Source organism: Zophobas morio, unplaced genomic scaffold (genome assembly GCF_036711695.1).
Source record: "Zophobas morio isolate AGI-343-1 ecotype UQ-CSIRO unplaced genomic scaffold, CSIRO_AGI_Zmor_V1 ptg000049l, whole genome shotgun sequence".
NCBI classification, from domain to species: Eukaryota; Metazoa; Arthropoda; class Insecta; order Coleoptera; family Tenebrionidae; genus Zophobas; species Zophobas morio.
In genome coordinates, this window is record NW_026972154.1 from 1,963,536 (window position 1) to 1,976,457 (window position 12,922).

The window sequence follows — 12,922 nt, forward strand, 5'->3', positions numbered from 1 at the left end:
TTTTAAATGCAAAGTATGCATTTATTCTTTGCATGTAAGCTTATTAAATGCTCAAAAGTTTACAATTACCTTAATTTTAGGAATTTATAACTCAGAATTACGATTTTGAACTTCTATTTTGACATCCATTTCCAGGTTATGTCTCTAAAATTTATCACTTCATTCAGAGCTATCGAGAAAATATCACTCCATGAAGACTTGATTTCGTGACAGAATCGAGAAATGTGACAGAAATATCTCACCAACTCAGCCTCTCAACCAATCAGCAAACGAGATTTTATCGCTATCGAGTTTTTCTCGATCGAAGTGATAAATTATCACTTGCGATAAATGTCATTGCGTAGCTTTTAAATGCAAAAGTTTGCATTTATTCTTTGCATATAAGCTTATTGAATGCTCAAAGGTTTACAGTTACCTTAATTTTAAGAACTTATAACTCAGAATTATCTACGATTTTGAACTTCTATTTTGACATAAATTTCGAGGTTATGTCTCCAAAATTTATCACTTCACTCAGAGCTATCGAGACAATGTCACTCCATGAAGACTTGATTTCGTGACAGAATCGAGAAATGTGACAGAAATGTAGCATCTCAACCAATCAGCAAACGAGATTTTATCGCTATCGAGTTCTTTTCGATCGAGAAACAAAATCGCACCCCAGGAAATTTTGATGCTTGTCCACTTTATTCTGTCAGTCTTTAGAGATTATGGAAACCCGCAGTGAGGAGGCGGATCAGTCTAATGTCCGCCGCTTCGACTATAATTTCAATCAGGGCAGCTTCATTTTCTGGCGTTATTACTGTACGACGCGACGACGCCTAACTTTAGTTTTTTTAAGTTGGTCAACTTCTCTGAAGTTTTTTTCAAGTTTTCTAAATGTTTAGTTAGAAGGAATTGTATCGCCTACCACAAAGACGAGCGGTAGCATCGAAATTCCGAAATTCCCATCACACTTTCGCAAAGTTAAAAACAATCGGTTTTTTTCGGAATTCAAAAACATTGTGGTCACCGAATTTGAATTAAAATTTCGCGCTGAAAAAAATTAACAGCGGCGCCAAATCACATTTGAATAATTTGAATTTGAACAAAAATTCAATAAAAAAATCATTAGATATAGGCAACCATGTGCACGTTAGCGCTTTTTGGGTAGTTGGTAGTTCTGCTTGGAATTTTTAGTTAGAAGGTTAGTAGGGACAAGGTGGCTGCTTGGTGGAGGGTGGTGAAAGTGGCACTTTTGGTGTGTGTGTGCTGTGAGTGTAACAATGCGATGAGTTAGAAGGGTTAAATTAATTTGCATAACGACGACGACGACGACGACGCCTCAGTTTCCCCAACGCGTGTAGCTAATTCTTGCAGCTTTTGAAGCTGAAAAATGTGAATTTTCGACCGCCGCTAACACGTGTAAATTTAATTCGTTGTTCGTAAATTCACAATTCATATTAGGAGTTTGGTCGTTGACTGGTGCTAACACAATTTAACAATCAGGAATTTATTTAGATAAATCACTTACTAGGAGATTTCGTGAAATTCACTTAGTCAGGATTCAGTCTTTTGTTTAACAAAGTTATGAATAAGTTTCTGGATGCTAGTACTTACGTGTTACTTTATAACGCTTCTTAATTCTTCACACAAGATTGCTAACAGCTCAATTATGGCAGTTACCTAACGTTGCGCCACTGTAGAAAAAGACCGTAGAAAATGCACCAGAATTCATAATATAATATCGTGAACTGAACATATAAATGGAATTGAGGTTAAATAACACAGAAACACGAGGCGGAAGCGGAGTGCGCGGTTCCTAGTGGATCTGGCGGAATTTATCGCGCCAACTGCACAAAAGATGCAGGTTAGAATAGAATTCAGACGCGCTCGAGATGACGTAACGCTGTCGGCTTCCACCCAATAGCCGGGACCCAACTGCGAGTTAGATAGAATCACCGTCGTGGATAGGAGAACAGCCACGACCAGGAACCCCAAACGCCGTTCGTGCTACAACGTGGCCGATGGGTATTTTTGTTGTGCTCTAGAATGAAATTTGCATAGGTTTTTATTAAAATTTTGTTGTTTTGTTGACTGCCATAATTTTAAATTTGCCACCAGGCACGTCTGTAATAACTTGCGTCCAGTTACTTTACTTTGCTTTGTTTGTATTAAATTTGTGATTTTCAAATATTTGCATTGATTCAGAACGTTTAATTTGCTTTCGTTATGTATTATGAAAAAAAAGGGCAAAAATTGCAAATTGCAATTTTTTTATTTTTCTGCAAGAAATTACCTTGTGAAACATGTTTTTAAGTAATCGCATTGTTCAAATAAAACTACATCTATTAAGTCAAAAAGCAAGCTAAAGATTAAGCCCTACTTATACCAGCCCGGATCTCATTGGTGAATTTTTCGTTCTTTGTCAGACCGATTGGTGGAGAGTAATTGCAAAATCTACATTTTTGTACAAACTTTACCATTTTGTAAATGCTTTAAGTTCTTGTTGTGGAAAGAACAGGTCGTATTTTAAGAAAAAATGGCCAAACTATAAGCCCCGCCCACCCGCCCTATCTCAATTCTGATGATTCTTTTTATTCGTCGTGAGCCGTGGGGCGGAGCTTAATTGCAAAATCCATATTTCTCTACAAAAATTTACCATTTTAAACATGTTTTCAGTTTCTTATTGGGAAAAGAAAACTACGTATATTAAGAAAAAAATCAAAATGTAGCCCCGCCCGCCCGCCCTATCTCAATTGTGATGAATTTTTTTTTATTCGTCGTGAGCCAAGAAGGCGGAGCTTAACTGCAAAATCCATATTTCTATAAGAGAAATTAAAAACATGTTTTTGATTATCGTGTTATTTAAAGAATACTATGTATAGTAAGAAAAAAATTAAGGCAAAGATTAGGCGCCAACTATACCCACCTCGATCTCAATTCTCAATTGTGATGAATTTTTCATTCGTTGTCAGATGGAGGGGCGGGGTTTAATTGTAAGTTCTGAAAAGACGACTCCGTATATTAAAACAAAGGCAATATATAAGCCCCGCCAATCCGCCCTAGCGGAATTTAATTGCAAAATCCTTATTATTTCTCTACAAGAAATTACCGTACGTTGCTCGTGTTTCCCTGAGCTAAATAGTAATGAAGTTTTCATTCGTTGCCAGACCTAGGGGCGGAGCCTAATTGCAAAAACCGTATTTCGTAACAAAAATTTACCATTTTAAACGTGTTTTAAGTTTCTAAAAAAAAAATCATCACAATTGAGATGGAGTGGGTGGGCGGGGTTTATATTTTGCCTTTTTTTCTTAATGTACATAGCATTCTTTGAACAAGACCATACTCAAAAACATGTTTTAAATGTAAAGAAATAAGTATTTTGCAGTTAAGCTCCGCCCCTTTGGTTCACGGCGAATAAAAAAAAATCATCACAATTTAGATAGGGCGGGTGGGCGGGCTTACATTTTACCTTTTTGTTTTAAGATGTGCAGACTTCGTTTTACAACATGAATCTTAAAACATATTTACAATGGAAAATTTGTATAAGGAAATATCGATTTTGCAATTAGGCTCCGCCCCATAATTGCATCCATATTTCCTTGGAAAACTGTACCATTTTAATCATGTCCTAAAATTCTTGTTGTGTAAGGATGGCTATGTATGTTAAGAAAAAGAAGGCAAAATTTAAGCCCCGCCCACCCGCCCTATCTCAATTTTGATTATTTTTTTTATTCGTCGTAAGCCGAGGGGAGGAGCTTAATTGTAAAATTCTTACTTTTCTACGAGAAATTACCATGTGAAATATGTTTTTAAATAATCGTGTTATACAAAGAAAACTAAATGTATTAACTAAAAAAGAAAACCAAAAGAGAAGCCCCACCCATCCGTCTCGATCTCAATCGTGATGAATTTTTCATTCGTTGTCAGACCGGGGGGCGGAGCGTAGGTAATTGCGAAATCGATATGTTCCTATACAAATTCACCATTTTAAACATGTTGTAAGTTTCTTGTTGTGAAAAGATGACTACACATATTAACAAAAAACAATTGTGTGTTTTTGAGAACCGTGTTGTTCAAAGAATACTATGTATATTAAGAAAAAAACAAGCCAAAAATTAAACTCCATCCATATCGATCCCAAGCTCAATTGTGATGAATTTTTCATTCGTTGTCAGACCGAGGGGCGGAGCGTAACAAAAAGCCATATTTCTATAGCGTCTTAAGTATCAAATACAATTTGCTGACGTTGTATATGAATTTCTGACGATCAAAATAAACACATTGATTACAATAGTATTTAAATTAATTCCACTTTTATCTATTTTTGTTATTTATTAGAACGTCTCGGTGTATTGTTGGTTGCCTATACATCCGCCATTTTGTTAAAACCCGAAAATCGACTGATTCCATTCCAAACGTAGTTTTTTGTATTTTTTTTTTGCATATAGTTTATCGCCCAGGTACTGATAAACGGTAATAATAATTTTGATTATCTGTCTACCATCACGACCATAATGAACCCACATACCATAAAAAAGTGATACGGTAGTAAATGCGGGCGTTCCATGCAAATTCGTTTTTCAAGTACATTAGATAACAGAAAACCGCAAACTTAACCGAAATCTTAAAAATAGACTTAATAACCGAACCGGAAGTAGATTTACCAGTTTAAACTTTAGTTAGTGTTAGAGCGAAGAGAGCGCCATGACAGGTTAACGAAGAATCAACGGTCAAATTTTTAAACCAGTAAGTGTAAATGCGAAAATGTTGCATGACTAGTGACTAAAACAATAATCAAACAACGAAGCCCGATCTAATGAACGTTAAAAAGTGCTAATTTGAATCGAGTGGAAAAAGTGAGGTTATGTCAACACTTCCGTGTTTATGTTTATTTGCGAAGTGTAAGCGATTAAAACTGGAAACGATCGATTGTTTTGGTTACCCTTATTGTCTTTTAGGCGGCGAATGAGAATCGACGATGTCCCGACAGGAGAAGGCCAAATCCGGGAGCTTTGTAAGTACTCGAAGTGTGGGCTGTTCAAATGGAAATAAGTTTCGTAAACCGCCTTATCTCTAGTCAGTTGCAATTTATTGTGCTGTTTATGACTCGTGTTTGTAAGATATTTAAATAAATGTCGTTATCTTATCACGAACTAGGTAAGCGAATTGGCGCCTCCTCATTCGTACGGCAACTGATTAGTGATCAAGTCATTTAAAGTAATGGACTTCGAAAGGCGTCGAAACTCGAAGAGACGCTCCAAACGATATTTAACAGGCGCTGGTGTAAGTCCTATTTGTCTGCAACCGATGCTGTTCCAGCTTGACCCTCCACATTCAAACTTTCATTACCATAAGTGATGTCATCCAGTACTTTCAATAACAGTGTGACATCACAGCACATAACATCATTTGGTTGCGGTCGACGTCGTGAGTTGTGTTAAAATAGATTTGTTGTGTTTGTGGCTTACATGTGACCCGTTTTTTTTTGCTTTTTTTCCCCAACTCTGTGTCAGTTATTTATTTTGAAAAGTAGTGCACGCAGCGAAGCAGCAAAATGTATGCTTATGTATGTATTTTGGGGTCGAAAGTGGCTTTGTAGGGTTTTGTGATTGTGTTTTGCGCTTTTTTTTTGCGAAATCGCGATTTATTGCCGCTGTCATGATTATTAATAGGAATTTGTTGTTATCGTGAGTCATCGCGCAGTGGCGGGTCGTGTGGATGGACTTGTTTTTTTATTTATTAGTGATAAGTTATCGTTTGTGACGGACTTTTGTTTGAACATAACCTCAATTTGAAGTATTGTAAAAATTTAATTTCTTTTGTTCGTCGTACTTTTTTGTTTTTTTCGTAGCTACACATTTTTTTCAGTGAAATCACGGTGAGTTCATAAAGGACAACCGTTTTTTAAATTTATATTTGCTTTAATAACAAAAATAGAGTATATATTGTAAATATGTAACTTAATAAGGTTAGTTTGTGAACTTATCTGGCGAAGGCCACTATATCCACCATAATAAGATAACAATAAGCAGATGACAGCTGCAGAAAAAACATTCGAACTATTATTTGTTTAAAATAAACCTATCTTGAAGGTCATCAGTGTCAAAAACTTGTCAAATACAGTCGTGGATCGTATCACAAAAGCCGGCACACCCACTTGCAAATAAAAAAAAAACAAGTTTTGCTCATTTAGCGAATCGCTCCTAAGTAAACTAATGATGTCAATTAAATTTTTCCGTACATTAATAGCTGACATACGACCGTTTAGCATGATTTATGGCAGTTTTACGTTACGTGCGTTCATAAATTCATAACTAGGATAAAATGCGTGTTCGATTGACCCACATACATTTTTTTTTCTACGAGCGATCGAGTGAATGCACTTTTACCTGAGCTAATTGTATGCAAAAGTGCATTTGCAACCGTAATAACTGTAAACCCATCCTTCAACGTGCCTTAATATGGCACTTGCAATGCCAGAGGGATCGAAAGTAACGAAGAATGTCAATTTTTTTGTGAGAGATGTGAGTGGGGTAAAATAAAGTAACGGTAATGAAAATAATTTATTTTTATTCATTTGTATCATTTTTTAAATCTGCGCCTTTTATATATTTAAGTTTACCAAGATTTGGTTTCATCAGATAGTTAAAAATTTAAATAATGATGAATTAAGTTTGGAGCACCGCTTTTTCGTACTAGACAGTGTCGATTACGTTTTTTATCGAGACGAATTTGTACATGGTTTAACGTATCTATTAAGAATACATATTTGTTTAAGAGACGATCCAAAATGAAGTGATTATTAGTAGTCTGTGAATTAAAAAAAATCACACATTTTACTCGTTACGGCAATATCAAACAAATCTTTTTATATAACTGTCACAAAAGTAGATTTTTTTAGTCAATATTTGTTCGCCGAATTACTACTTTTTTAAATGTTGACTATTTTCTAACCTTAGCATAGAACTCTTGAGAATGTACGTTTTTTTAAAGTTCTGGATGGTTTTCCCTAAGTTATTATTTACGAATGTTTGGATATGTAAAATTTTGTATGGTGAACACTTATATATATATTTTAAATTTATATATTATAGCTTCTCGAGCGTTCATTTATTTCCAAGGAATTTTCTTTTGCTCTGTGTTTTCACCCCAAAATATTTATATTTGTCACATGTCTTTATTTTGTCTGTAACCTCCCTTTCGTACATTTTGTTCCCCATAACCTTTTATAAACTTTTTTCTGCATAAATATGCAAAAGTCAATATCTATTAGCTTAACGCCTTTTACAACTGAACAATGTCTATTTTAAATTGCAAATACATTTATGTCAATGTTAACGCAGCTGGTGCAAATTTAACTATGATTTAAATATTTTAGCGTTTGTTTTCGTGAAAGTTGTTTTTTACTTTTTGTGCATAAAATACACTGTTGAATACTGTGAAAGCAATGTTCACCTTGTTTGCGCTTTTTATTAGAAAAGTGCAAAATATTAACGTTTTTCACTTTAAAAATTAATAGAATCCGATTTTCTCGTTGCTCAGTTTGGAATTTTTTTGAGGTAGTCGTCAATGTGATGGGGCGTTGTCCATTACTGTCACAGTGCCGAGTAGTAAAATTTGTCAACCCAGATGAGGTTAAATTTGATTTTCTTTACTAATCTGAGGTTACAAAATCAAGGAGATTATAATCTCAGTCTTTGAAAACCAGATGATTATGCTATTCGTCGACTGCATGGGTTTTTTAAAGTTATTTCCAAAAATTGCCTTTTCATTTGTGTTACCGGGAAAATTTTAACGCTTTTTAAACTAAAAAAAACTAATAGTGTCCGATTTTCTGCTAGTTTAATTTGGATTTTTCTGACGTAACCGTGAATTGTGATGGGGCGTTGTCCATGACTATTGCAGTCTCTGGTGGCAAAATTAATCAGCCGAGATGAGGTGAAAATTTCTTGTCTTTTCTGACCTGAAAATACTGAAGCAAAGAGGTGGTAATCTCAGTTTTTGAAAACTATATGACTGCTATTTCGTCGACTGCATAAAGTTTTTAAATTTATTTCCAAAATCGCTTTTTTATTTTTTCTACCGAGGAAATTTGAACGCTTTTCAGAAAAAAAAAACGAATAGTATCCGATTTTCTCGGTACTTAATTTGGAATTTTTTGAAGCCTTCGTGAATGTGTTGGAGCATTGTCCATAACTATTAGTCTCCGGTGCTATAATTTTTCAACTGATACGAGGTGAAAATTTGTTTTCTTCTCTGATCTAAAAATACAAAATCAAGGAGGTTAGAATCTCAGTCTTTGAAAACCAGATGTTTATGCTATTCGTCGACTGCATGGATTTTTTAAAGTTATTTCCAAAAATTGCCTATTCATTTGTGTTACCGAGAAAATTTTAACGCTTTTTAAACTAAAAAAAACTAATAGTGTCCGATTTTCTCCTAGCTCAATTTGTTTTTTTTTTTTGAGGTAACCGTGAATTTTGATGGGTCGTTGTCCATGACTATCACAGTCTCTGGTAGCAAAATTAATCAGCCGAAATGAGGTGAAAATTTCTTGTATTTTTTGACCTGAAAATACTGAAGCAAGGAGGTAATCTCAGTTTTTGAAAACTATATGACTGCTATTTCGTCGACTGCATAAAGTTTTTAAATTTATTTCCAAAATCGCTTTTTTATTTTTTCTACCGAGGAAATTTGAACGCTTTTCAGTTAAAGAAAACGAATAGTGTCCGATTTTCTCGGTTCTTAATTTGGAATTTTTAGAGGCCTTCATGAATGTGTTGGGGCGTTGTCCATAACTATTAGTCTCCGGTGGTATAATTTGTCAACCGACACGGGGTGAAAATTTGTTTTCTTCTCTGATCTAAAAATACAAAATCAAGTAGATTATAATCTCAGTCTTTGAAAACCAGATGATTATGCTATTCGTCGACTGCATGGGTTTTTTTAAGTTATTTCCAAAAATTGCCTTTGCATTTGTGTTACCGGGAAAATTTTAACTCTTTTCAAACTAAAAAAAACTAATAGTGTCCGATTTTCTCCTAGCTCAATTTGGATTTTTTTGAGGGAACCGTGAATTGTGATGGGGCGTTGTCCATGACTTTCACATTCTCTGGTAGCAAAATTAATCAGTCGAGATGAGCTGAAAATTTCTTGTCTTTTCTGACCTGAAAATACTAAAGCAAGGCGGTAATCTCAGTCTTTGAAAGCCATATGACTGCTATTTCGTCGACTGCGTAAGTTTTTAAATTTATTTTCAAAAATCGCTTTTCTATTTTTTCTACCGAGGAAATATTAACGCTTTTCAGATTAAAAAACTAATAGTATCCGATTTTCTCGGTGCTTAATTTGGAATTTTTTGAAGACTTCGTGAATGTGTTGTCCATAACTGTTAGTCTCCGGTGCTATAATTTTTCAACTGATACGAGGTGAAAATTTGTTTTCTTCTCTGATCTAAAAATACAAAATCAAGGAGATTATAATCACAGTTTTTGAAAACCAGACGATTATGCTATTAGTCGACTGCATGGATTTTTTAAAGGTATTTCCAAAATTCGCCTTTTCATGTTTGTTACCGGGAAATGTTAACGCTTTTCAAATTAAAAAAACTAATAGTGTCCGATTTTGTCGTTGTTCAATTTGGATTTTTTTTGAGCTAACCGTGAATTGTGATGGGGCGTTGGCCATGACTATCACAGTCTCCGGTGGCAAAATTCGCCAACCGAAATGGGGTGAAAATTTCTTGCCTTTTCTGACCTGAAAATAATAAAGTAAGGAGGTAATCTCAGTCTTTGAAAACCATATTACTGCTATTTTGTCGACTGCGTAGTTTTAAAATTTCTTTCCAAAAATCGCTTTTTTATTTTTTCTACCGAGGAAAAATCAACGCTTTTCAGATTAAAATAAAACTAATAGTATCCGATTTTCTCCTTGTTCAATTTGGCATTTTTTTGAAGTAGTCGGGAATGTGATGGAGCGTTTTCCATGACTGTTAGTCTCCGGTGGTAAAATTTCTCAATCGAGATGAGGTGAAACTTGTTTTTCTTGTCAGATCTAAAAATACAAAATTAAGGAGATTATAATCTCAGTCTTTGAAAACCAGACGATTATGCTATTCGTCGACTGCATGGATTTTTTAAAGGTATTTCCAAAATTCTCCTTGTCATGTTTGTCACCGGGAAATATTAACGCTTTTCAAATTAAAAAAACTAGTAGTGTCCGATTTTGTCGTTGTTCAATTTGGATTTTCTTTTGAGGTAACCGTGAATTGTGATGGGGCGTTGTCCATGACTATCACAGTCTCCGGTGGCAAAATTCGCCAACCGAAATGAGGTGAAAATTTCTTGCCTTTTCTGACCTGAACATAATACAGTAAGGAGGTAATCTCAGTCTTTGAAAACCATATGACTGCTATTTTGTCGACTGTGTAATTTTTAAATTTCTTTCCAAAAATCGCTTTTTTATTTTTTCTACCGAGGAAAAATCAACGCTTTTCAGATTAAAATAAAACTAATAGTATCCGATTTTCTCCTTGTTCAATTTGGCATTTTTTTGAAGTAGTCGTGAATGTGATGGAGCGTTGTCCATGACTGTTAGTCTCCGGTAGTAAAATTTCTCAATCGAGATGAGGTGAAACTTGTTTTTCTTGTCTGATCTAAAAATACAAAATCAAGGAGATTATAATCTCAGTTTTTGAAAACCAGACGATTATGCTATTCGTCGACTGTATGGATTTTTTAAAGGTATTTCCAAAATTCTTCTTCTCATGTTTGTTACCGGGAAATGTTAACGCTTTTCAAATTAAAAAAAAACTAATAGTGTCCGATTTTGTCGTTGTTCAATTTGGATTTTTTTTGAGGTAACCGTGAATTGTAATGGTCCGTTGTCCATGACTATCACAGTTTCCGGTGGTAAAATTCGTTAACCGAGATGAGGTGAAAATTCCTTGTCTTTTCTGACCCGAAAATACTAAAGCAAGGAAGTATTCTCAATCTTTGAAAACCATATATTAATAATAATATTATAAAATATTAACGTTTTTAAAATTAAATTTTCTCTTTGCTCAATTTGGATTTTTTTAATGTGATGGGGTGTTGTCCATGACTATTACTCTCCGGTGGTTTTCTTTTCTGATCTGAAAATACAAAAGTAAGGAGGTAAAATCAGATGACTATTCGTTGACTGCATGGGTTTTTAAAAAATAATTTTAAAAAATGGTTTTTTTATTTTTGCTACCGAGGAAATATGAACTTTTTCCAAATTAAAATTCATTTCATTTGCCAAAGTCACTCTTATCTTAGCAGGTACTAGCCCCGCCCACCCGCCCACTCTTTTCTTACAGGGTATTTGATTTGCCAAAATCACTCTTATCTTAGCAGGTACTAGCCCCGCCCACCCACCCTCTCTTTCCTTGGAAGGTATGTTATTTGCCAAAATCAGTTTTATCTTAGTAAGTACCAGCCTCATCCATTCCTCCTTCATTTTCTTAGAGAGTAGGTCATTTAGTTGTTCCTTTTTTTCGTAATCCACATCAAAGAATTTTTTTATAATTTTTTTGGGACTCCCGAAACCTCCGTACAAGAGTTAATCCGCCATTTTCGAGACACCCGGTATATCCATCATTTATAGTTGGGGTTTGCCGAACAATAATATAATCGATTATTGATTTTAGTTGTTTTATGGGTTGGGTGCAGACGTATTTGTGGATATTTTCATCTATATAAAAGCAGTTTGTTATATTTAGTTTTATTATGGTATAGATCGTTTTCCATTTTCATTAGTGAAGCCATTTCTCTTTTTATTTTTCCTTTTATCACCTATTTTGTCTTAACAGTTTTTATACTTTCACATAACAAACGTCATTAATTTGATTCGGTTCTTTGTCGTTAGGGGTGTTTTTTGTAATAATTGTTGTAATAGAAGTATCATTTGAGTGAGAGATCGAAAATTAAAATTTTGAATTTATCAGAGAAAGTCTACTTAAAATTCCAATTGGATTACAAAAAAATAAAAACTACTTAAACGCAATAAGAACTACATTTACGGAAATATAATGAGTCAAAGTAAACCGTCATAGTCAAGATTAGCGACGCTTAGTGAGATCATCTTTTTAATACCATTGTATCATTGTTGATTTTAAAAAATTATCTAAAAATATTTTTGAATATCTAATTATAAAAATGAAAAAACTTCCTCCAGCGACAGTAATTCTTGTACGATTCTTAAATTTCAAATTTGCATACGAAATGAAACATAATTTCACCTTTCGTGCAAACAAAACATAATTTCTACCAGATTCTGCACGATTGTAAAGTGTTGCTAAATCGTATACAAAGTATTTGCATTTAATTCTACCGAGAATATTATTCAGAAAATAATTACACACGGCGTTTAACATAATCACAGAGAAACTCGACTTTTCTCCTTAATAATCACAATCAGTGCAAGAAGGCGTTAAATAACTGTTCCATTATCTTTGAATTAATTTCTCGTAACACGTCCGTTGCATTATGATGCCTTCCAAATCCGTCCTAACCACCTAAATTACGACTTTGTATAACCAAACGATTCGAATCGCCATTCATAATTCGCATCACGTCGCCAAACGGTTTAGCACCAAAGGAAAAAGAGAAAGGTCGTTGCCAAACGCAGCAACATTTACTACGCTCGCACCGACAAAAAGCAAATAGACGTGGGCTCAAGCCGGGTCCTTGCAAAGTCAAGGTTTCCACATTTTGTTTAATTCATCGAGGTTCCGATAAAGAAACTAGGTTACGAGAATAATGAGCGAATAGTTTTTGTTTATGATGGCGAGAACAATGCGTTGTGAACATTAATTAACTGGGTAGATTAACTGCGGTTGTAAAGATAGAATTTATGATTGCGTTGCGTATTAATTAAATGGGAGGAATCATGCGGGAAATATTAATTCGTAGGA

At 34.5% G+C, this 12,922-nt stretch overlaps 1 protein-coding gene across 3 annotated transcripts in view; it reads left to right on the forward strand.

Annotated features, from left to right (window-relative positions):
- Positions 1 to 4,639: 4,639 nt before the first annotated feature.
- The window catches only part of LOC135142674 (protein diaphanous), a 37,312-nt gene continuing 29,029 nt past the window's right edge, over positions 4,640 to 12,922 (forward strand). Inside the window, exons 1-2 of one of the 3 annotated variants that reach the window (XM_064074422.1) lie at positions 4,640 to 4,886; positions 4,944 to 4,999. In XM_064074422.1, the coding sequence (XP_063930492.1) occupies positions 4,964 to 4,999 (36 nt within the window). In that variant the 5' untranslated portion in view covers positions 4,640 to 4,886; positions 4,944 to 4,963. Of the gene's footprint in view, positions 4,887 to 4,943; positions 5,000 to 5,143; positions 5,269 to 5,420; positions 5,552 to 12,922 lie in introns of those variants that run through there. The other 2 variants (XM_064074421.1, XM_064074423.1) reach the window with 2 other exon arrangements.